This window comes from Topomyia yanbarensis, unplaced genomic scaffold (genome assembly GCF_030247195.1).
Source record: "Topomyia yanbarensis strain Yona2022 unplaced genomic scaffold, ASM3024719v1 HiC_scaffold_363, whole genome shotgun sequence".
NCBI lineage: Eukaryota > Metazoa > Arthropoda > Insecta > Diptera > Culicidae > Topomyia > Topomyia yanbarensis.
In genome coordinates, this window is record NW_026683562.1 from 9,103 (window position 1) to 36,000 (window position 26,898).

At 40.5% G+C, this 26,898-nt stretch overlaps 1 protein-coding gene across 1 annotated transcript; it reads left to right on the forward strand.

The window, feature by feature from the left end:
- Nucleotides 1-20,158: 20,158 nt before the first annotated feature.
- LOC131695327 (uncharacterized) lies at nt 20,159-25,396 on the forward strand (the record flags this gene model as incomplete). The annotated part of the gene is made up of 1 exon (XM_058983790.1): nt 20,159-25,396. A coding segment is annotated over exon 1 (5,238 nt), but the record flags the coding sequence as incomplete, so codon positions are not given.
- Nucleotides 25,397-26,898: the final 1,502 nt, after the last annotated feature.

Consider the following 26,898-nt stretch of genomic DNA (forward strand, 5'->3'; position numbering starts at 1 on the left):
TCTTAGCCCCTCCACTAAATCGCTCAAAAAGCTTTGATTTTTTTGTTAATTGTAGAAGATCATGTCTCTTAAGGCAAGCATCTGCTCTCATTGCATAATCACTGATACACTGATTTAAACATATCCCTTTTTCAAAACAACTTTAATGATGAATACAATAATTACTCATCTGTCAAACGTTCTATCAGATCATTTATGTGTTGTATACCATGTTTAAAATATATGTATTACTAATATTCTTTCCCCCTCAGAAAGGCAAGTGGTCTCAGAGGCACGGCTGGTTACAATAATTATCCTCTAATTTGAATAAACTTGTAATTATGAACAGAAATGATGGAGCTTTTTCGGGCTTTCAATTCTCTCACTGATAGAAAGCCAAAAAAGACTTAATATCACCGGGTCTTAGGAGCAATACTTGTTGAAGCCACGATTTTAGCTTGCCTTTTTGAGGATTAAGACCGTCCAAAGAAAAAATAGACTGCACAATGATGCGTGGGCGGCACTTGAAAACTTAATTTGCTGTAATGAACACATAAAAAAGGAGTACACAGTAAACTGGCTTGAGCTATTTTAGCTTTTAAAAAAATCGCAATATAAAAAACGAGAGAAAACAACATAGATTTGAACTCACGACCTTTGAGTTGATCTGCTATAACGTTACTAACTAAACTATATATACATTTCGAAATCGACACGATATAGCACATCAAGTAAAGTATGAAACTATTTTATCATTAATTCATTTCAGGTGTTCGGCAAGGGAGAGCTGAATGGTAATAGCAACTAAAGAATACGAAAGTTTAGCAACTTTGATAACCATTGAAGTATCTAGTTATTCAAACGCGAAGACGCGACAATTGCCGATGATCAGCAGTTCTATCAACTTCCTAACACATTGTGATGATGTAATATTGTAACTTACAACTTGTAAGGCAATGCAGCAATGTTGTTCTTTCAGAATAGTTTTGTGTCTTACTGGCTCGATTGACAGTCACTCGGTTTTCATGTTTTCTCGAGCATTTGATGCTTAGAGCACTTGTCAATTTTTCCCATTGTTACAACGTCTTTCGTTGCGATTTCAGGTTCCAATTCTGGGTGTTCAACATATTGAATGTAAAATGAATTCTAGGAAAAAAATATATCCAGTATATTCATCTACAAGAAGGCCCACTACCATTACTTTTACATAGGGTAAATTGCCTATTTTCACCCTATTAGGGAAGGTATCTCACTAATTCATTAATTACTCGGCCTACAATCGATGGAATTCGTATGAATTGGCATTAAGAGCTTTGCTTCGTTGATTAGAATCAATCTAATAACACAAATGTCCTGAAAACAATGAAATGCTCGTGTTTGAGCGCAACGAAAATTCGAATTTAGTGCCTCAATTGTCGCTCAATGCGTTGTACAAAGATGGCAAATAGAAACATGGTGAAAATAAGCTCATTACCCTATAAGTTAAAGGTTGGGTAACGGGGCGTTGGGGCGGGACAGAACGGTTCGAACGGTACATATTAGAGACAGCAACGCTATGTTCGCGCTAAAATTATAAAGGTGTGAACGATTGAATCCCAATAACGACCAACAAAAAAAAAAATTATGTGATTTTTTTCAGGGTGAATAGGCAATTTTGTTACCCTAAAGGGTGAATTTTTAGTCGGTTTGATCGTATCTCTAACCGTTTCTGCAGAATTCCACAAATGGCGCGCAGTATCTCAAAAGGTAGACAATCAGTGTTTGCCTCTAGTAACGTTAGGAGAAAGGTGACTTTTTTAGCCTCACAAAATCATGTTTCCTTAAAATCATTTTACTGACCAATTCTATTTAATAAGCCAATTGTTATTTGGAATATTAAATACGACCTAGACCTGCTATTTCGATGCTGTAGACTAATTATTTTGTGATATGACAATCTGATAAAATTAGATGTTAACAAAATGAATACTGGACAAATTCGAAAAATTAGATTCCTCAAAGTACAATTAGATCAGTTTGAAGGTATTTGTAATTAACAATTTCGCAAATGCAAAAATATATTACATAACATCACATTAATATATTGACTTGCGGTTTGAATATTGAAAAAATCATAACTTTGTCATAAAAAAACCCAAAGCTTTGGCGGTCTGGGGGAGTGGGAGCTAGAAAACTGTAACTTGTGCTTCTAATCAAACAATACATTACGCTACTCAGTGATTAAATCATTACAATATTATAACCGATTTGGTTAACCCAACATTTATTCATACATGGAATCTCGACATCAATATAACATGATCAGGCTCTTCATGACTTTACAAGTGTTCTCAACAAATTCCTTTGTTGGTATTACAATTAGCTACAAATTTACTGAATAGAGTAAGTCTCTATTTGAATTTGTTTGGAATCGAAAAAACGCGTTTGGAAATAACGAAAATTTTCCGAACTAACCGCAAAACCAATGGTTTAGACGCTATTAATATAGAGCACAAAAATAATATTTTAAAACTCTACACTGTTTATATTCACTAACCAGCCAAAAGTTTACAATTTCGTTTACAATAGGCAATTTAGAAAAAATATTATTCTGCTTAAAATTTCAGATATAGTAAGTATCTCAGAGCTAATGAGTATTCAATAGAAAATTCAGCCAAACTGCAGTAAGTTCTACTGTCCATGATCACAAATCATTTCCATAAAAATTAATAATCCCAAATATATGACAAATATGTGATCATGAGCAGTATATTGCAGGTGAGTAAGTTTGGCGATATCTGTCATTAAACACCAGAAAGACAGAGTCTGCGGACTTGGAGCGCATTTTGATTGAACCCAAAAATGTTTGAACGGAGCATCCAGCGATAATGATAGTAATACTAACTTTGTCAAAAATGCTATAAAGCGTGCAACACGCCAGAAATAACAGATATGCCATAACCGGGAACTTTCCCTTATTATTTTATTTAATACTATCGATTCCGCTTACAGGCAGCAAAAAATCAAGAGCCAAAACTAATACCCTTCAAATCTGGCTGTTTATGACGATAACATCTGAACATTAAGGTCACTTATGTTGCTAGTTGCATCGGTCATTTTACAACAATTTGAAAGAAACCTGTAAATTTTCATTGAATCTGATGCAATAAAACGTGTCGTTCAAATATATCTAACAAAAAGCATCTTTCAAATATAACATCGCGATATGAACATCATATCGTAATTAGAAAAAAAAGAACCGGAAAAAACAGGGAGGTAGCGAATGGGCTCGAACCGGCCAGTTATTACCAACTATTTGTTTACTCCGTAGCGCGTTTTCAAACCATACCGTACTAACAGACAGTCACTTGGTTGAAATATAACATATATGAACTTCTTCTGAGTGCCATCAATCATAAGTGCACCGAGTTACGACTAGTAATTTTAGGGGAATTACAACAAAACCGATCCCCTGCGACTTTCTCCATATATAATTTTTTTCTTCGTTTTTTATGACAGGTTATTATTTGTACGATTATGTACAGCATTTGAAGACAAATTAAACTTTCATTAGTACGTCAAATGTCACAAAAAAAACAAACGACAGCAATATTAATCGTCTGGATGTTAGATTTTGCTGGTGGATGTTATGGTTTTAACCAAATTAACCCCCTAGTTCCCAACACCGCCTCTAGGCGGTCTCTTTAAAAATCTAAATAAAACTACTAAAACATGATTGTATGTTGTCATCCGCACTAGTATTTCTTCCCAACGCTCACACCTTTCATACACACACATTGTTTGAATAATCGTAGCTTTCTGTTAAAGGAAATTGAAGATCAAAGTTGAAAATTCTATGAAAACGTGAAAAGTAAAGCTTTTCAAAACGCCATTTTTGAGTACGCATTAAATCTGCTTTTTGTATCATCAACTGTGCGCATTGAAGATGGGTTTGAACCATTTTATATTTTTGTTGGGTTTTGGAATAATGTTCGCTGTTGGGATAAAACCGACACGCTGTTTAGATGGTTATGTATATTTGTGATCCATTACAAATGACTGGGGGAATCTTTGTGATAGTTCAATTCCACTATTATCACACTATACCAAAAGCAGAAATGCACAGGAAGGCTTTTATTATGTGTATTGCTTATCAGTCCCATTTGAATTAAAAAAAAATTGTTTTGTTTGGTTCTAGGATTATCCTGGATAAACTTTATCACAGTGAGACGTTGATCTTTTGTATACATCGTTGGGTCGTTGCTGATCAGAATCCCGAAAAGTCAAAACCTGAAGTAGGTAGCTTTACCGCGTGAATGAATTTTAACAGCAAAGAATGTACAACGTATGCAACTCTTCTTATAATATAAAAAGACATTGAAGGTTGCAATGATGTTCGGAAGGATTATTTGAAAACATCCATACCATGAAAAAATCATATAGGATGAAATACTCTTGCTTATAACACTAAACTTTTGCACTCTCTTCCTTTTACTACGTGATGAAGCTACAATATGTATATTAGGGTGGCACAAATTTTAGAATTCACTGGAACCGATCTAAAACTACTCGCTAAACGACCTCATTCCACCATGAAAAATGTTGATTTGATAGGTTGCACTATATTTTAGCACAAATGGTTTAAAGTTTGTATGTGATTTAACATGGATAAACGATCCACATTGTTCAATATTTCGTAGACACGTTCCCATGTATTCTAAAAATATATGCTATGCTAATTTCGGTAGATACGGCTACCATGTACAACTTCCCCGAAGAGTGTAATAGGCTACAACTTCTAGTTCAAAAGTTATTCTTTATACAATGCTTAAGTGTCTACGTCGTTGGTGGAAATTGAATTTATCTGGATACTCTGGCTGATACTTCAATCAAGTCAAACGTGATATGCCAGTTATAAACCGAATTAGGCAGCTATCAACATAGGTGGTTTTATAGTTCAGATGCGAGCGTCGTAAATAGATAATCTGAAGGACATGAGTTCGATTCTTAATTTTTTTGATATTTTAAATTTTTTTTTCAATGCCTGTAAAGCGGGAACGTTATTATGTCGAATTCTTAGTTTCAAATAAAGTAATAAGGGAGATCATAACTGTTATTTCTGACGTGTTATTTGATTTTGGCAAAGTTATGTTCTAACGTTATATTCACGATGCTACTCCAATCTTAATCCCTGGATGATTCGTTCAAAAGTTTTGGTCAAAATCAAATCGTGCTTCATGGCCGGAGACACTCTTGCTGGCGTATAGTGATATAGTGATAGATATTAGCCACTTACTCAATTAACCCGCCTTAAGTTCATGGGGCACTCTATAGCAGTTCCAGCTCCACAGGGATGTGATGAACATCAGTCGAGTTTCAAAATAACGGGAATCTTTCCCACTTCAGTCTCGTCTCAATTTTAATTTGCTCAACGTATATTATTGTACACAAAAAATACATAAAAATAATTCTATTACAATTCGATACCAAGCCCTTTAGATCACATGTGTGGGATGATACCATCTGGACTATATTTCCGCTTATAGCCAACGGTACAACTGGGGACCACAACAAATACCTCAAGGTTCACTTGATTGAAGCTTCAGCACTATTTTCATAACTTTCAGGGCAACGAAAGTTTAATTTTGCAATAACTCATGAACCAGTTGTCATAGCTATGAAGTGTCTTTAGAAAAAGTTGTTCTACGTGACTGAATCTATAGAATGTAGCATACAATATATTTTTCAGGGGCACCACGCGGTATATTTATGAATTCAATGAAAATCTATTATTTTCCCATAGTAAACTCCTTACAAACTTAGAATCATTTGTGCTAAAATATGCTCCAACAGATATGATTCAGATTTGGCGTAGGAGTTCGTTGAAGAAATACGAATTTTTCTAACTTGGTTCTGCGGTATTCCATTTCTTTCATACATCCTCGTGCCACCCTAATGTACATATTTGTATCGCACATACTTATCTATACATCACACTTACTTTCACTTTGAACACACGTACATATTACATTTTCAATAATAATCCCCCTAAAAGCGTTACGTAATTTATGAATCGTCCCTAAACAACTGTTTTCTTCGTTCATTAGAGCGTTGCAGTAGTTCTGTGTAAGGGTTAGGGTTTAGAGATAAAAAGAGGCATGAGTTCTCGCTCCTCCGAGTTTTGTTAAAAAAATTTCATCAGCTTATATGTCAAACATAAAACTAACATAAACAAAATATAAATATACCGCTAGTCAGGGTGGCCAGACCTACCGATTTATCGGTAGTCCTACCGATTTTGGTCTTCCCTACCGATTCACGGACGACCAAGGCAAAACTACCGATATTTTGTTATTCCTACCGAAAACTACCGATTTTTATTGATTTTGGACACATCCTACTCAACACTCATTTTTTGGGTTGGATTTGCTCAGAGATCTGTGTTGTCAGTATTTTAAAGTTCTATGTCATTACTACGTTTTTGGGACAATAACCCGGCCTACCGATAAACTTTTAGTGACCCTACCGATATTAAGGAATTATATCTGGCCATCCTGCCGCTAGTAGCACAGCTGGCTGGCTGGCTTGATTGCAGAGGGGAAGGAGCTCTCTGGCCCGGAACTTCATTCTCATTCAAAAGTTCGGTTATGGCTTGACGTCGCAGGCAAATTACTTTTACGTATGTGTTGGTGACCATACTGACATAAAAAAGTTCGCGGTAAATAATTTACTTGAACCGACAATCATTGTCTCACCGAAGACACCCCTTTACTAACTGAGCTAACGCGATATATAACAGCGTGATGGCAAAGTGAGCTGCTGCCCGTGCATGGCATGGGTATGGGACATTGCAAGGTGACGTCATATGAGTAAAAATGCTCGAAGATATGACACGCTCAGAGAGCTTGTAAACTTGTAAACAAGCTCTCTGAGCTGTCATTTTTTCGAGCATTTTTACTCATACGACGTCATCTTGCAATGTCCCATACCCATGCATGCACGAGCAGGAGCTCTGCGATTGGATCGTTCATGCTCAAGTGAAACTTATGTATGCCACTTTGCCATCACGCTGTTATGTATCGCGTTAGCTCAGATAGTAAAGGTAGTAAAGGGTGAGACAATGATTGTCGGTTCAAGTCTTGGGTAAATTATTTACCGCGAATTTTTTTTGTCAGTATGGTCACCAACACATACGTAAGAGTAATTTGCCTGCGGCTTTAAGCCATACCGCGAACTGTTATGAGAAATAAGTTCTTGGTCAGAGAGCTCCTTTCCCCTTCTGCAATCAAGCCAGCCAGTCGGTGCTGTGCTACTAACGCGGTACGTTAGTTGTTTCTGAAATTTCATGTTTGACTATACTTATAGAGCTCATGAAAAAAAAAAACTCGGAAGCCCGAAACTCATGCCTCTTTGTATCTCTAAGCTCAAACTTTTACGCAACGCTCTTTGGAGTGAAGAAAAAAGTCGTTTAAGAACAAACATGACATGCCCCCCCCTCCCGCATTGGAAAAAAAGAAAAAAAACAGGTGGTTCGCTGAAGTGTTCCAATCACTTTTTGCTTGGAAATTTAAAGCCAATACCATTTATAGTCCATAGAATTCGTTGTGGTGGTTCTGACATTGAGCCCACTAAGTCCGCTCCCGTCTTTTTCGCGTTTATACGCACGATTAAATTAACTACGTTTGATATTTGGTATACTCCAATAATTATTAACAAGTTCGTCCTATACGTTGGAATTTTTATTGAGATTCACTGAAACGTACACGCCGCACTGCTTCCTAAATGCCGCTGTAAGGTTTCGAGTAAGCTTTTGGTGTAACTAGCAATTGTATTTGCTATTTGCGCTTGAAATTTAGTATGTAGCGGTAGTAATAAGCCTCCCATTTTGGTTTAAACGCAAGGACAATTTTTAAAACAGAATTTGATTGATTAGTTTAACTCATTTAACCAATTTTATCAATTCTGTATTCTAAAAAGGACTTTTGAATTCAGAATGAACGTGGTGAATTTGGCACCACTTGCACCTGGTATAATCAACCTGCACAAAACGTTGCATAACGCAGTGCTGTTTTCTGGAACAATATGTGTTATCCTTTAGCCCTTCTCCTTTTGTGGCACAGACCTGTTGGTCCATATTTATTTAGCCCTTCGTTATGCAAAATCGCGATATTATGACAGATGGGCTAAGCGCGGCGTATCATGGAGCGCGGCCGTTCTTTTCAATCGGGAAAGGCCGCGTGGAATTTTGGGGAAATAATTAGGATGAAAATAATGTTTTATGCTTATAAAAGTTTGCATGCAAAACCCTTCGTTCATAATTTAGGAAATATTTCTGAACAAATCAATCGTGCGAAAGCTCTGTTTACGATTACATTTTTACTGGATATATTTCAAGATAAATGCCGTAGCTTCGTCAGTGTTCACTATTTTCACATACATGTTTAACAAACATATGACTACCCACAGCGTCTATATCGTTCAAGAAAATTGAATTTATCTGAATACCCTGGCTGATATTGCAATCAAGTTAACCAACCTTTCATAAAATTATTATTATGACAGAGGAACAACATCTCATAATAATTTTCTGGCTAATAAAATTTTAAATGATTTAAGCTGTAGGAGAAGTATTATTAAAACCGACACCAAAAGCTTTAGATACCTTTTTTCTGAGTTGTCACAAAACCAATAAAATTATATTTTTTGTGTAGAATACTTGTTTGGAAGGTTCTTGGCAAGACCTATTTTTGTGAGGTCCTCAAAAAATTAATTTAATAAAAAATAATTTTCGCTACACTTTACCATTGAAAATGTAATATGTACGTGTGTTCAAAGTGAAAGTAAGTGTGACGTATAGATAAGTATGTGTGATACAAATATGTGCATATTGTAGCTTCATCACGTAGTAAAAGGAAGAGAGTGCAAAAGTTTAGTGTTATAAGCAAGAATATTTCATCCTATATGATTTTTTCATGGTATGGATGTTTTCAAATAATCCTTCCGAACATCATTGCAACCTTCATAAGATATTTTGGCAGAAAGTTGAATGAATAGCGCGCAAGTCTCAGGCAGAATGACAGAAAAATATTTCGTGCCGTGCCGTTGGACCTTTGTCCAACTGAAAAACATCTGAACGCCAAAATCTCATGTCAAATTTGCTTTGACAATCTATTTTATTAATCTTTTACGATACTAACGTCTTCTTTGGAGAGTTTTTGACATTTGTCAGTTGGTCCAACTAGCGAATCAAATTCGTTAGTTGGACATAGGCTGTGGGCCAACCAGTGAATCACGACTGTATATTCCTCATTTATGACTATAATACAACCCGTGCAAAAACGGCTTTCGTTGATAATGGTTTGCCTCGAGGCGAGATAGATGTCGCAATAAAATCACCTCCCCGACAAAAAATGAACCCACCCTCCGCAACCGGGCCATTTGTAAACTTTTCCGGACAGAAGACAAGAAATGTTTGGATCTATTGCAGATTTTTCGAGTTCTGATGAAGCAATATTCGGCGGTGACAGAAACATCAATAATTAGCCCTGATAAGCTTCTGGTGGAGGAAATTAATTTGAAGCACGCAAATTATATTGCTGGCTACGGGCCTTTTGCAAAGGAGTATAGTGTATATGTACCATCCAATCGGGTTGAATGTGACGCGGTCGTCCCCGTGTTAGCTGTTTTACCCCTTTATAAGACAGTAGCAACTATATTGTCACCTTTTCTTTTCCTGCATGGACAATACAATTAACTCGATTTTGAATAAAATACTCTACACCCTATAAGTTGGTGATCAAAATTTGTAAAAACAAGTATTTTTTATACGAAAACGCGGTTCTTGAGTTGCAAAAATTACAAAGATCAAAATAAAATGAATCTAAATAGGTGGCAATATAGTTGTCACCGCCCGTTAAAAAATGTCAGTCTTCCTAATGTTTGATGTACTTCAAACGAGATTGGTGCGAATATAAAGACCAATCGATCTGGATCAGGAATTCACAGATAAGCGAAGGTGGTTTATTGCTTATTACCTGATTAACAATAAATCACCCCTGAATTTTGAGAAGAAATTGAAAAATGAGACCACAGATTACAGACGTACAGTCCAGAACGAAAGTTATTTAAAAACTAGTGTAAAGTTTCAAATCGATGTAAGTTGAGAATTAATAACATAGAGACAGGCCCGTGCGCAAAGGAGCGAAGTAAGGAGGAGGGGGGCTCAAACCCATTCCAATGAAGGCTTTGAATTACTTTTGAAATGTTTCTCTTCTTTCTGAGTTTGCAACATCAGCTATGGATGAAAAACAACAAATACGCAACACGAAGTCAGAGAAATCGGGATAAGATCATCCAGAAAAATGCCACCGCCTGTGGTCTGTCAGTAAGCAAAAATTCCTATTCCTATGAGAGTACCCCGCTCAGCACCAGCTAAATAGGATAATTCGAAACGACTAGCGCCAAGAAAGGTAGTTGTAAGGACATGTCGGTCATTAAGGTCAGCACCTCTGGATCGTTTCGCGTCTCGGCAGGTGACGATATTTACAGTAGACATCAGCAAGTTAGATATACCGCGAAAGTTGGACAGCAAGCTAAAAAACAACAGCAATGGGAAATCTACGAACAATTTACACAAAATAAAAAGAGTAAACACACAATCCCTACTGAGGTAATACCTAACGGTGACTGCGTAGGTTGAAGGCTGGTAGGAACAAGAGGTTTAGGTTTAGTCGGTAAGGTTACTACAAATCACTGCAGTAATCCGCACTGCCACGAGCCACAGGCAGCGCTGTCTGTTCAAGATTCCTTCTCGATAACAGGCATTGTCCCAATTTGTTGAGCTGAGTCGATTGATACAAAAGAATAGGCCCTCCAGACCTGAGAAAAGATCTTCAAAGTTTGAGGGTTGCTATACCCTTCTTTTGTAAGAAACGAATAAAACCAACCCCCTTAAAAATGTCCTGAGCACTGGCCTGCACAGAGGTGGAGGTAAAAACAGTGAATCTAGCAATAACAAAAATGGTTACATAAAAACGGGCATAACGGTAGCTAGCTTAAGCTTTCGTTTGGGTTTCTTCCTATACTATCCTTAAGAAATAGAGTTTCATAAAATGTGTTTACCGGGCGGTGGCAACTATATTGCCACCTTTTTCAAAACAGTTTTTATTACGAAATAAATGTAGATTTTAAACTAAGTGAAAGAACCGTGTTTCCATTAATATAACATTCATTATTAGCCCCAAACTCTCGGCCTTATCAAGGGTTAAAGACCCCATGCTTCAGTCAGGGAAGATACAGGATGTTTGCATTCAACATCAGTGGCAGCTGACGGGAATTCGTCATACGTCAACTTAGACTCCTATCGGGTGACATTCGTCGGTTTTTCTCTACCTACCTCCTCTTTGACAATGATCGTTTACCTGTTCGTTGTGGGAAATGCGATGAGAATCATGTGGATGACTCCTGGGGGAGGGGTGTCGAAAAGTATCTTTACAGTGGGGGAAATCAACATAATCTTCCGACATGATGATACAGTGTGGAGAGAAACTGAAGAGTTCCCTTCAGGGACGCTCTAAGGGATCTTTCGCAGAAATGCTGCTTTAAATAGCTAAGCCACAAGTCTTTACAAAAATCTATACTGACTTGTCTACTGACGATGGTGACTCTGATGAACACCAGGAGGGAACATCTTCTGCTGCGCCTAGAAGCAATAGAAAAAGGGGGAACTTTTCCTCTCCTAAGATTCGTTGTAATGTTCAGAAGGTGTCTCTTCAATGTCCTCCAAAAATAACAGTACTTACTGGTGCAAAACCGAAGCAAACAGCTCCTGGTCTCCGAAACCTGAGCTCAGAAAAGAAGTTCCCAGCACTGTGGACCGTATTGTTACAGAACATTTCTGACCCTCTTAAAAGCAGGATGCTTTCTCACTGCAATAAAAACATTCTTAATGCAGTTGACTGCAAAATAGTCCCTCCTTTCAGTGATTGTATCCTTCGATAGCTAATTCGAACGAGGTCACGGATTTGATCACTGTTTAACAGTAGCATTGAAAAAACATTATCCCGAAACTCGATCCTTTTAAAATTTATTATGCGAAAAATAACGTACTTCAGAAATAGATTTTAATTTTATTTGCTTGGATCGTGAACACTCTTACGGAAGAGTACTTTTGGGGATCAAAAAGTGCTATTTTTTCAATAGAATTAACCTTCCCTCGGCACCAGGCATTGAAGATCTTGCGACATTGCAGAACTCTTTACCGCACCGAAGTTAGTTTTAGTTGATTTTAACTCCCACGGCATAGCATGGGATTGCTTTCATGATAATGATAATCGAAATCTACCTCACTCCAAAAACTTTGTGATAACTTCAAGATGATCATTTTGAACACCGGTGAAATGACACGGATCCCAGCGAGCCTCTGCCAATCTTAATCACTATTGCTAACGGCTTAAGGCCATCGAGTACAATTAATATTTTGTATGACCTCAAACAAAATAGTGATTGGAAGAGCTAAGCATCCTCGGCATCCCGTAAACTCGAGTCCATACAAGACATTCCTCCGGAGGAAGAGTACGGTTTCTTGGGTGGCTTTATTCTCGACACCTCTATTCAAGCTCAGAAAACGTGTACCAAACGCGAACTCTCGTGGAAGGTCTCCCAACCCGTGGTGGGACAAAAAGTGTTGAAACGTGTACGCGAAGAAGGCCACCGGCGTACAAGATCAACCGGAATGGCGGGTTAGTTGAGCCAATGAAAATTTTTATGAAAGCCAACAAACGCTTACTGTCGCTGGTTCGTTGACGGATTAATGAGAGAAACCGAACCTGAAACAGTACTAACGAGAGTAGAATATTCAAACCGTTGGATATTCGATTTCGCCAAGAAGGTTTGTACGGATTCCGCCCCGGCACAGAAGATCTACCGCGCCGCTTCCCCCCGCGGACGATAATGTAACAATAAAGCCCCAGGACCAGACAGAATCAAATTTTACTTGTTAAAGAATCTGCCAAGAGACGTTTGTTGAATTAATTTAATATGTTTCTTAAGAGTAACCTTGTCCCTCATGGCTGGAGGCAATTGAAGGTCCACGCCATCCAAAAAAAAAACAAGAAAACAGCCTCCGATCACAACTTGTATGGACGGATTGAAATGTTCTCTTCTATTCGGAAGTTGTTCGAGAAAATGGTCCTATTCTGTCTCGACAATTGGGCCGAAGCGAATAACTTACTGTCAGATACACAAATTGGCTTTCGCAAAGGCAAAGAGACGAACGATTGCCTTGTGTTGCTCTTAACAGGAATTCAAATGGCGTATGCTAACAAAGAGCAGATGGCATCAGTTTTCTTACTGACTCAGGGGCTTGTTATCTGAAAAACATATGTATTTTTCTATATCGATTTTTTGGCTATTTTCGGCAAATTTGAGACTAAGAGAAACGAAAGCAATGAAATTGAAAGACGGATAGGTATTCTAGAGCGAATCAGTTATAAACTTAGAACGGAAAACTAGAACTAGGCAGGCTCATATGGGCATGATCGAAAGGAAATGTGAAGAATTCTTTGCCTTCTGCAGAGTAGCTTACCGCCGACGCCGGTAAAACATGATGATCGTTTCTCTTAGTCTCAAATTTGCCGAAAATAGCCAACAAAATCGATACAGTAGAACCTTGCGGCAATTAAAACATAGTAACATATGTATTTTTCGCAAATTTATTTGTCGACATCACGAATTAGCTACGTGGGCCTTCCCCAGGGCTCATGTCTAAGCCCCCTTCTCTACAATTTTTAAGTGAATAACATTGACAAATGTCTTGTCAATTCCGTCACGCTAGGGCAGCTTGCAGATGACGTTGTGGTCTCTATTACAGATCCCAAAGCTGTCGATTTGCAAGGACCATTGCATGATGTCTTGGACAATTTGCCTACTTGGGCCCTCCAGCTGGGTATCGAATTCTCCAAGGAGAAAACTGAGCCAATCGCAGAAACATGCGCCGAGCATTGTTCCACCAGATCTCAACTATTAAATTACCTTCAGGCCCGAGTAAGGTCATCCAATGTCCCGATGCGGGATGTACTGGCAAACCGCGATTTCCTCTATTTGTCCCTCGTATGTACCTTCCTAAAAACCATCAATATATAGATTAACCTGCCCCTTTTATTTTTATTATCATTCTCCAAAGTGTCCTCTTCCACATATATCGTACATCCTTGATGGTTTGATGCAAGTGACACGAAACATCTCTGTCGAAAATGTTAACAAACGCGGAATTTGCAGCACAAATATCACACGCGCAACTCGATATGTTGCCGGTCGTCATCTGACGAAGACCGCCCGAGTCTGTAATCGATGCCGTTGATCTCCCGTTAACTTGAACCCCTGTTTCTAATACCAAGGAATTATTCCCCCCTCTCCATCTGTTTTTTAGAATTTATAATAAAAGCAACGTTCGATTTTTAAAATAACAAAATGAAATTATTTAGCTCATGCACTAAAAAATCAAGAAGTTTTCACCTTCATCATTAAGGGGTTATATACAAAGTTGAAAATCAAAAAATCGAATAAAAATTATTGAATATTCTGAAAGAACACATCGCAAAAACTACTCATCCGATTTTCATATTGGAATTGTTTGTATTTACACTTGTACTTGAACGTTGCTTTTTCATCCAAAAATTATCAATTCTTTGCAATGATTTTTTTGTTTAAAACTCCATTTTTTGATCAACATATTTTTTTTGAAAGAAACTCTTTTTTATTGGGAAACCGCTCCGTTCAAGTTTACCACAATACATTTTTCTTAAATAATCAGTTTACTTTTTTGATTTCAGTTGAGCGGTTCGGCTTGGAGACCGTTCATTGCAAACCTCTGCCAAAAAATAAGCTTCGGGGATGGGCCAGAACTCCGCCAATCTTGAATATTTTTTTGAATTTTTGAATCGCAGGGTGTCTACTATAAAGTAGCCTTGCTTTATTGGTATTATTGAAATATCTCATGAAGTATTCAGACTTCCATATGAATCTTTTACACCATCTTTCCAACATGATTCTAAATATTTAGAAAGTAAAAAATGGTTCGAGATATAAAAATATTCAAATTCAATTTAATTTTTTTCTTTCCATATATTGTAAAGTTTACGAGTTATCATTATGGTTATTATGGTATATGTACAATTTATTGAATAATAAGCTTAACAAATAACAACTGACACACTTTTTTTGTTAAAGGGTGTGAGAAATTTTTTTCGAAAAAATCGGATATTAATTTTTATGTGGAATGCACCCTTCATAGCAAAAAGCACCAATTTGGTACTTTTCGTTATGTTTGCATTCACACCGCTCATTTTCCGGTCCACTTTACGTATAGTGGCGTTATAGTTTTCGTACCCCATCAATGTCGTTGCGCCCCATCCAGGTTGTTGCGCCCCATCCAGGTTGTTGCGCCCTATCCAAGTCGTTGCGCCCCAGCTTTAAATTGGCGACTAACCAGCAAATATTCTACAACAACAGCGCTGATTTTTAATGAAACTTCAACTCATGGTTCATTCGCCTGCGCTACGTTCCGTCTTCCATCTGCATGCCACCATAGATGGTACGCAACGCCATTCGTTCGAAAACTCCAAGGGCGCGTTGGTCCTCCACGAGCATAGTCCAGGTCTCGTGGCCGTAGAGGACCACCGATCTAATCAGCGTCTTGTAGATAATCAACTTCGTGCGGCGGCGGATTTTGTTCGACCGGAGCGTCCTCCGGAGTCCAAAGTAGGCACGATTTCCCGCCAAGATCCGTCTCTGAATTTCTCTGCTGTTATCATTGTCGTCGGTTACCAGTGAGCCCAAATACATGAATTCGTCGTCCATCTCGATTTCGTCACCGTCAATCCGAACTCGGGTGGGAGGTTCACATTGTCGTCTCTAGAACCTCTTCCTCTCGTGTATTTTGTCTTCGAAACGTTGATGGCAAGTCCAATCCTGCTGGCTTCAGCTTTCAGTCTTTGAGCATATGTTTCATTCAAAATTCAATAGAGATACGAATAGTTTAAATATCACACGTGGAATGTCTCTTTTGGAAATTTTCATCGTCAAACTTTCATATTACCCAGTTAAGCCAAATATTTTTCTGATATAGCCATGAATTTCCTTAATTATAGTGTAGATACAGGCTTTGAATACAATTGAATTAAAGTTGAGTTGATGTAGCAGCAGACAAAAAATAGTTTTATTTTCTCAAAACTGCGCAATTACAATTAATTAATATTTCAGATTGGCAGAAGATCTTATCACACAACTTAGAAATGGATACAGAAATAGCTAGATAGAAGTGATAGAAGAGAGACAGAGAGAGAGAGCGAGAGAGAGAGGGAGAGAGAGAGAGAGATGGGGGGCATGTGAGGAATGGCAAATGATGGTTAATGCAGTGACATTATTTTTATAGGTATATTATTATGATATATTGATTTCTTACATTCTTATCATAAATAATGTAAGTAGTAATTTTTGCGCCATAACCAGTATAACCCAAATCTTGCAAAAGAGCTAAATTTTCGCTAGATTTTTGGGCTTCAAACATACAGTTGCTTTCGGTGACGCCACGAGTATAATTATATGAGAAATCTTTTATCTCACTACTAGGTGAATTACTTTTTGATCTGTATATTGATATACCATCCATCATTTATCTCATGATTGAACACAATGCCTAATCCAAGGGATAAATACTAGAACTAAGTGTTTCTTTATCAAAACATTATTTTGTCTTTGAAGTGAACTTATATATTGATTTTTGAGAAATAGTTAATTTATTAGAAAAGTAATTCACAAAAATGTTCTCAACATCGAATTCCTTGAATCACGTATATGTGTTTTCATACCCCGATATTCAAAATCGGTTTAGTTTTGCCCCTAAAACACCAGTAAAGCAATACTCTGTATGAAACAATCTCATTTTAGGTAATGGAAATTGGTAAGCGAGGACTTAAAATTCAAAATGTTTAACCCATTCATGCCCATGTTGTATGTGGACAACAGCGTTTTTAAACAGCTATAACTTTTGACTGTAGCGAGATTTGCTAACAAAAACAAGTAAGGCTCATTAATGTGATTATTGCCTTTAATTTGAGTATTAACAGTTACAAAGATCAGCTCTAGAACTAAAGTTATTGCAATCAATCTGATTGGATTCCGATGGAGCAGTGCTGCCAGGGACAGTTTATGTTGACGACGGAAAATGATTTTTTCGTATATCTTTATTATGGTGCAATATTATTGAAAACTGATAAAACTTATCAATTTAGACTGTCGTTGGCTACGTTTTCCACGTATTTAGACTACTGTAATTATTCTAGGAGAATTGTATTGAGCATTCGAAGGTAGAAATTGACCAGCTTCTAGCACTGCCATGGAAGCACCTATCTTTATGAAAATAGGCTTTTCGTGTTTCACCGTTTTCAAGGAAAAATAGTTTTGAAACCCTACTTGCACTAGAAAAAAGTTGGGCATGAAAGGGTTAATATCTCCGCCGCTCGTGCATGAATTTTGACAATCTATAGCTCTATATCTATAACAGAAAGGGATTTTTACAAGATTTCTATTTGTGGGACAATATTGTATTGTTCGAAAGTTATTTGCGAAAAACCTGCTGCTTTTTGACAAAATCGCCCATATCTCAGAAAGTAAACAACATATCTAAAATCAAAAATAATAGTGTCAAATGGCAACGTTGGGCCTTTCATTTGAAACTAGTTTCATTAAGATCGGTTCAGCCATTGCTGAGATAATTACATGACATTTTGTACATGCATACATACACACATACACACACATACAGACATTGTCTCAATTTGTCGAGCTGAGTCGATTGGTATATGAGACTCGGCCCTCCGGGCCTCGGAAAAAGTTTTCAAAGTTTGTGCGAATCCCATACATTTCTTTTGTAAGAAATGTAAAAATATTATAATTGTACATTTAAATCCAATTTGAAAATGTACAATTTCCACCGGTTTCTCTTGGCTATTGTTGAAACATGATATTTTTTTATATCGGTGATATTTTTGAAAACTGTGGATCCTGTTTAATTTAAAAAAAATAGAGATGAACTAATGATATTGAAACTTAATAGGCAACCCAAGGAATGTAATTGCTGCATCAAACCAAACAAATGCAGAGAAACTTGGCAGTGCAGGAGGCAAATACATTAACAGGGTCCAAAATATGTAGGGGTCCAAATTAGGTTGGTTACCTATTTAGCTAAAAGCAACAAACTGCAGAGCGAAAATACGACATCTCTGATATCGTAGAAAAAACGGGTGGTGGAGCAAATGCAGCAGCTGGTACCCGATCAGCGTGACAAGCAGAAAGTTAGCAAAAGATGAGCAAAGCAAAATTGATGCTGGCAGAGTTTCTGCGAGCATTTTGCGCGATTTGTGCGAGAATTCTGGCAACGAATTCGCTCAAATGCAACAACCGTTTCTGACAGAAGCGGTTAAACCAACCGATGCATCAAACCAAACAAATGCAGAGAAACTTGGCAGTGCAGGAGGCAAATACATTAACAGGGTCCAAAATATGTAGGGGTCCAAATTAGGTTGGTTACCTATTTAGCTAAAAGCAACAAACTGCAGAGCGAAAATACGACATCTCTGATATCGTAGAAAAAACGGGTGGTGGAGCAAATGCAGCAGCTGGTACCCGATCAGCGTGACAAGCAGAAAGTTAGCAAAAGATGAGCAAAGCAAAATTGATGCTGGCAGAGTTTCTGCGAGCATTTTGCGCGATTTGTGCGAGAATTCTGGCAACGAATTCGCTCAAATGCAACAACCGTTTCTGACAGAAGCGGTTAAACCAACCGATGTCGCTCACTTTTATATCCAGCCAGAAATGTACGGCCAAGATCTCTGCACGCTTCCTGCCACATCTTTGTCAGATGTTTTGCTCGATTCGTGCTAAATTCTACCAGGTAGGAATTGCCAGGATCTTTGCACAGTTTATGTCCGAGTTATGCCAGGGTTTTGCTCAGTTTCTGTCAAAATTTGCCAGAAAACGCGAGCGAAACCGAGTTCGCCCTAGCTTAACTAACCCGACAAGAAGCGCTCAGAAATCTGACAGGGCTGCCAAACCAAGACTTACAGAAATCTAGTAGAGCGGTCTCTGCCAGAAAATTTGCTCACTGGGTAGCTATGTTTTCCGTTCGTTGGCAACAAAAAGTGCAACTCGATCATCATCTACAAAAATAAAAGTGTCAGGTTTTTAATTTTTAGTTTGTGTAATTTTGCATTTTTACCCTTCAGATAGATTTAATAGGTGTTTGAAACAAGACGACCCAAATGCACGGAATGAATTCTTCGATACCGCACGCCATATTCTTTAGAGTCACTGAACCGAATCAATTTTTTAACCCTAGAGGTATTGATGACAATGCTTTAAATATACGATTCGATTAATAGAATTAAATTACAGGACTAGATTAAAAATAATAAATATCCTTACATATCCAACTGCTCTCCGGAAAACGATGCGAGGATACCAAAAAAAAATTATATTTCTTTAACCGTATCCAGGCCTGCATTGATGATTTTTGTTTTCTCAGTTTTCTCAAAACACTCAAAAGAAATATTAAACTGGGACATCATCAACCGGTAAGTGCGGTCAAATCTGAAGGGACCTGAGCCACTTATTATAAAAGTGTAAAATGTTCCACTATTTGCTATAACTTGTTCGTACGATTTACGTTTTGCTTTTCTCAATAGAAAACTGCTCTGAAAACCGTCTTTTAAACGGGGGCCCGGAGGCCCGAGTGACTTATACAATTCGATTCAGTCCGTCGAGACTGTGTATGTGTGTATGTGCGTCTGTGTGTGTATGTGACCACAATCTCACTCACTTTTCTCAGAGATGGCTGAAATTTAGTCTCAAATGAATGGTACAACATTCCCATAGGCAGCTATTGAGTTTCTAATACATCCGACTTCCGGTTCCGGAATTACAGAGTAAAGAGTACGATCACGCAGAAAATGTTGATTTTGAAAATTCTGTAATGAATATATAAATGTGAAAACTTTTCCAAAATGGTGCCACATCTACTAAGATTTGTAGTACTAGGTCACTAACAGCCATTAAAAGTCTCTTTGGTCACATTGGCCACCATCATCGGTTCCGGAAGCCCCGGCGGAAGTATCCAAATTCAGAAATACAGTCACATTGCACTATGGTCTCAAAGCTGTATTTAGGAAGACAAAACAGTTTGCGCCAGACGGTGCCACCAGGAATCCAATTGGGACCGCAGGAGCAATCACGGTTTGCGGAGTTCCAGGCTGGTGCGCAGCAACCTCCGTTGCATGACGAGCAGGCGTATTGGGGACCCACACCACGACAATTGGCGGCAAGACACGTGATAAACAAGGAGTTGCCAATCTTTTCTGGTAATCCGGAGGACTGGCCGCTATTCATTAGCTCGTACGTTAACTCTACTCAGACGTGCGGGTTTTCGAACGAGGAAAATTTGGCGAGGTTGCAACGGTGTTTGAAGGGGCACGCACTTGAATCGGTGCGGAGTCGACTGTTGCTACCGGCGAGCGTCCCAAATGTTTTAGCTACGCTGGAGACACTTTATGGTAGACCGGAATTGTTGATCCATGCGTTGTTGCAGAGGATCCGAGGGGTACCTGCGCCAAAACAGGAAAGACTAGATACGCTAATCGGTTTCGGTATGGCGGTGCAGAATTTTTGTGATCATCTGGAAGCCGGGAGGCATGAAGCGCATCTCAACAATCCGATGCTACTGTTCGAGTTGGTAGAGAAGCTTCCAGCACATATGAAACTGGACTGGTCGCTATACAAGCAGCGCTGCGGGGAAGTGAACCTGCGTTCTTTCTCGCAGTATATGCAGACGCTCGTGCGAGCGGCATCCGACGTGACCGTGAACTACGATCCTAGGCCGCAACCTGTACAGCAGCAGCGAATAGTGAAGGAGAAGAACGGAAAGGACAAAAACTTCTGCGGAACTCACTCAATGGAGGATTCTTCTTTGATGGCGACGAACAAAGAAGCATCTGGCGTTACGATGCGCCCATCAAGCCCAGCGTGTTTCATTTGCAAAAACTCGGGGCATCGGGTAAAAGACTGCTCAGAGTTCGACAAGAAAACGGTCGATGAACGCTGGGAGACAATACAGAAACTCGGCTTGTGTCGGCTCTGTCTTGGAGCACACGGAAGGCGCCCCCGCAAGAATCGCAAGCAATGCGATATCGACGGATGTCAACGGCGTCACCACCCTTTGCTGCACTCCAAACGGGACACAAATGAAGCCCAGCAGGCCAGGGAAAACGGAAAGACGCCAGGAAATGGCTGTAAGAAGTTTGGGAACGACGGAAATTCGGCGAAGAATGGGTCCAGGCAAGAATCGAGTGAAGCTAAGACAAGTAGTTCCAAAGCTGTCACCAACCATCATTCCGCTGGGAAGACTACGCTTTTTCGTATTATTCCAGTGACTTTGTATGGGAACAATCGATCTGTGTCCGTGTATGCTTTCTTGGACGACGGCTCGGAGAGAACGCTGATTGACGAAGAGTTGGTAAAGGACCTTGGGGTTGTAGGAGATCCGCAACCATTGTGCTTGCAGTGGACGGCGAACGTGAAGAGGTCAGAAGCTAATTCTCAACGGGTCGCATTGGAAATAGCAGGACGGTCAGGGGCATCCAAACATTCTTTGTCGGACGTGCGCACCGTAAGCAAGCTGGACTTACCACGACAATCCTTGCGGTACGCGGAACTCACAGAAACCTTTCCGTACCTAAAGGGCCTACCGATCGATGATTACGATCAAGCGGTACCGCGCATCCTCATCGGAAACGACAACGCTCACGTTACATCGACACTCAAGCTACGAGATGGCCGACCGGGAGAGCCGATAGCAGCAAAATCACGTTTGGGATGGACGGTCTACGGATCCAACCAGGACAAGTCAGGGGATATCGTTCATAGTTTCCACATATGCGAGTGCCAGGAGGCCGAGCAGACCCTACATGAGCTCGTGGAGAAGTTTTTCTCAGTCGAGAGTCTGGGTATAATGGAAGTCGCCCATCCTGAGTCCGCGGAAACTCAACGAGCAAATCGGATCCTGATGGAAACTACTAAGCGGGTCGGACAGCGATTCGAAACTGGGCTTCTCTGGAAGTACGATAGCTTCGAGTTCCCGGACAGCTACCAGATGGCGGTTCGACGACTGCAGTGTTTGGAAAGGCGTATGCAGAGGGAATTACTCATCGGCGAAAGTGTGAGGAGACAGCTTTCTGAGTATCAAGCGAAAGGGTACATACACAAAGCGACCCGGAAGGAGCTCGATGATTCAGATCCACGGCGTACGTGGTACTTACCTTTAGGAGTGGTCATCAATCCCAAGAAGCCGTCCAAGGTTCGTATCTTCTGCGATGCAGCGGCCAAAGTGGATGGAGTCGCACTCAACACGATGCTGTTGAAAGGGCCGGATCTGCTAAATACGTTGCTCAATGTTCTATACGGTTTCCGGGAGAAACGGGTCGCTCTGTGCGCGGATCTGAAGGAGATGTTTCACCAGATTTGGATTCGACGAGAAGATCGACATGCGCAACGACTGCTTTGGCGAGATGATCCTACACAAGCCCCCGATGTGTATTTGATGGACGTCGCAACGTTTGGTGCAACGTGTTCACCGTGTTCGGCACAATTCGTGAAGAATTTGAACGCTAAGGAGCATTCAAGACAGTATCCAGTTGCAGCCGACGCAATTATCCGGAAGCACTACGTGGATGACTACTTGGACAGCGCTGACGACGTTGACGAAGCGGTGAAGCTGGCACATGAAATCAAACTGGTCCACTCTCTCGGCGGATTTCATCTGCGGAACTGGCTTTCAAATTCCACCGAGGTTCTCGCACGGGTCGGGGAGAGAGACCCAGTCACAGAAAAGTGTCTCCAGCTGGACAAGAACAGTTCAACCGAACGCGTGCTCGGGATGTACTGGAAGCCGGTCGACGATGTCTTCACGTTTACAACGACGCTAGCGGTGGGTGCGGAGCATCCAACTAAGCGCCAGGCACTGCGAGTAGTGATGAGCCCATTCGATCCGGCAGGATTGTTGTGTTTTTTCCTCATACACGGCAAGGTACTAATCCAGGAGCTGTGGAGGGCGAAGACGACATGGGATCACCTAATTCCGGAGGAGTTACTTGGGAAGTGGATGCGGTGGACGAGTTTGTTCAAACATCTGGACCAGATTAGCATTCCGCGTTGCTACTTTCCGCAACGTTCGGTGAAAGATATCTTGTCGCTGCAACTGCATATCTACGTGGATGCTAGCGAAGAAGCTTATGCGTGTGTCGCTTACTTTCGGGCGGTATTTCCGGATGGGATTTCTGTTGCGTTAGTCGGTGGGAAATCCAAGGTGGCTCCACTGAAGGCACACTCCATCCCACGGTTGGAGTTGATGGCAGCGGTAATCGGAGTTCGCTTGATGAAGACCATCCTCACTGGGCACTCGCTCGTAGTCGAGAAGACAGTGTTATGGTGTGACTCTAAGACGGTGCTGGCTTGGATAAATTCAGATCATCGAAGATATCGCCAGTTCGTAGCTTGCCGAGTAGGTGAGATTTTGTCCAAGTCGGAGGCGAAGCAATGGCGTTGGATATCATCGAGAAAGAACGTCGCCGACGATGCGACAAAGTGGGGAAAAGGGCCGTGTTTGTCCTCAGGCGGCCGTTGGTTCCGTGGTGACAACGATTTATATTTGCCAGAAGATCAATGGACCGTAGATGCAGATTCAGTCGGCGCGACGACCGATGAAGAGCTGAGGTCGTGTTTGGTGCACAAGGAGGTTATCGTACCGCCACAACTTGTGAGGTGGGAGCGATTCTCGAAACTGACGCATTTGTATCGATCGGTAGCACATGTTCATCGCTACGTACAAAATCTACGGCGAACGGTAAAACGAGAGACTCGACTGGACGGACCACTCACTCAAGAGGAATTAGCAACAGCCGAAACCACAATCTTTCGTTGGGTGCAGTGTGAGCAGTATCCGGACGAGGTGGCGACTTTGTCAGTAATGCGGGACAAGCAGCCAGGACAACAGGCGCGGCTGGAGAAAACCAGCAAAATATACAAACTGTCTCCGTACTTGGACGAAGCAGGTGTTATTCGTTCTGATGGAAGGATATCTGCTGCGACCGTCGCCGCGTTTGACACTAAGTTTCCAGTAATATTGCCGAAAGCCCATCCAGTGACTAGACTGCTGGTTGAATGGTACCACCAACGATTTCTTCACGCCAATGGCGAGACTGTCGTGAACGAAGTGAGACAGCGTTTCCACATATCGCAGCTGCGCCCGTTCGTGCGTAAGGTGGCTAAAGAGTGCGCCTTATGTAAAGTCAAGAAGCCAAGTCTGGCGACACCCCGAATGGCTCCACTCCCGGCGGCCAGGTTGCAGGCGTACGTACGTCCATTTTCCTACGTAGGCGTCGACTATTTCGGGCCGATCGGCGTGCGGGTGAACCGAAATATTGCAAAACGATGGGTAGCTCTGTTCACGTGTATGACCACACGAGCAATCCATCTCGAAGTCGCTCACACACTTTCAACGGAATCTTGCAAGATGGCGATCAGGCGTTTCATCGGACGCAGAGGAGCACCTGTGGAGATCCGCAGTGACAGGGGCACAAATTTCGTGGGATCGAGCAACGAACTTAAGCAGGAGATGGGCAAAATCGAGCGCCAGCTTGCCGAAACGTTCACCAACGCGAACACGAAATGGGTGTTTAACCCACCTGGATCACCTCACATGGGTGGCGCCTGGGAGCGTCTAGTGCGGTCGGTGAAAACCGCTCTTACTGCAATGGAGTCTTCTCGAACGCCGAACGAAGAAACGCTGGCAACGTTGCTAGTGGAAGCTGAGAGTGTGGTCAATTCGAGACCGCTAACATATATTCCTCTGGAGACGGCGCAACAGGAGGCTCTAACACCGAACCACTTTCTTCTAATGAGCTCGAGCGGCGTAACGCAGACTCCGAAGACGCTTACGGATCCAAGACAAGCCTGCAGGAACGACTGGAATCTATGCCGTACAATGGTAGATCAGTTTTGGCGCCGGTGGGTGCGGGAATATCTTCCTACCATCGCACGTCGTACCAAGTGGTTTGAGGAGACGAAACCGATCGAGGTAGGAGATTCGGTGATCATCGTGGAGGAGAAGATACGCAACGGATGGATTCGAGGACGTGTAGCCAAGGTTGTGGTGGGCCGAGATGGGCGAGTTCGCGATGCCGTGGTGCAGACTCCCGACGGAATGGTGCATCGACCTGTAGCAAAGCTGGCGCGGATCGACATAGAAAAGGTGGGGCTTCAGCCGGGAACAGCAGAAGGTAAAGCTGAACCGGAGATAGCTAACCAGCCTTACGGGTCGGGGAGTGTTACGGTATGTCCCGCTGACCCCTTCCAACTCCACGGTCGACCACCTGTCGGTGAAGGACAATTTTGATGTGAGGACCATTTGAAATGGAAGGATAGGAAAAGGGAAGAAGGACCGTTTGAAATGGAAGGATAGAAAAAAAGGAAAAAAGGATCGTTTGAAATGGTAGGATAGAAAAAGATAGACGTCATGCACAGATGAGAGGAAGATATAAGAAAAAAATATAGATGAAATTTGTTAGTAGGTGAAAATATAGACCATTGAATTCGTGAACATCACAAGCAAAAATTTAAATCCCGTGATAGTAGCACAAGAATACTGTCGGTCAGAACGGACGGTGTCGGATTGTTCAAGTTAAGCTTTAAACGGAATAGTATTCCACCTGCACAATTGTTGGGAAGAAGAAGGATTACGTATTGAACCGATCTTTTAGCTGATTCATGCTGAAAAGCCGTTTATTCAATCCACCCAACAGCCACCACAAAAAACATGCACTACCGTTTATTGAAGTTTGTCACATAGCAACCACCGAAAACAGCATTAACAAACGAACAGACACTGAAGGTTTAAACGCAATATATGCTGGAATAATACACACTCTAAAAAACCAAAACAAACATAGAAGAAAACTGACAGCAACCGCTACCATTATAACCTCATGACACCACACACGCACACACCCATCCAGCCAAACCTGTCAAAACAAAATAGTAATCGAAAAGGGAAAAGATAAAAAACCAAGCTCTGAACTAGTATACGGTAGAATATTCAAACCAAGCTTTTTTTAAATACTAGATTAGCGAGGAAGCTTTTTTGCAGTGAGGTGCGAAAAATTATTGACACAGATGCAGTAAGTACACAGACAGATTTTGATCAATTCAAGTTATAATTTTTAATTTTCACAAATAGCCACTATTGGACACCATTACAAAATAAACACACTAGACAACGAATGTTAGACATACACACACATACAACAAAAAAACGGATAGTTTCTGTAAGTACAGTTTCACAGACAAATCGGACATATTTATAACAAATCTTGACATACTATATCATTAAAGATTCCTTGAAAAAGGTGAAATAAATCACCGAAACCGTCGGATATTGAAGGAATACGTCGTTTTTGCTGTTTTATTGACTGCTAAGCCGAAACTCGTTACCATAAAATGTAATCTATTATTAACGCCAAAACGGCTTATTTTAGGTCAATAGTATCTTCGGAGAATTTAATGGAGGTAATATGCCCTTTCTTTTGGTATTGTGCTTTTGCTGATTAATCCCCCTATGAGTGAGATATTTTCACAAATTTTCTTGGAAGTGATTATATCGAAATGATGTCTTCAGCAAATTTGTAGCTCTTACTTTTGCGAATAACTTTACTAAAGACTTTAAATATATATTTTGAATATTTTAAAAGTTATGGCTTGTTGTTTGTTGATTACTCTTTGTCGCCTATTTATTGTTCAATATAGTAATAATCCATTGAAAGGGGCCGTACACAAATG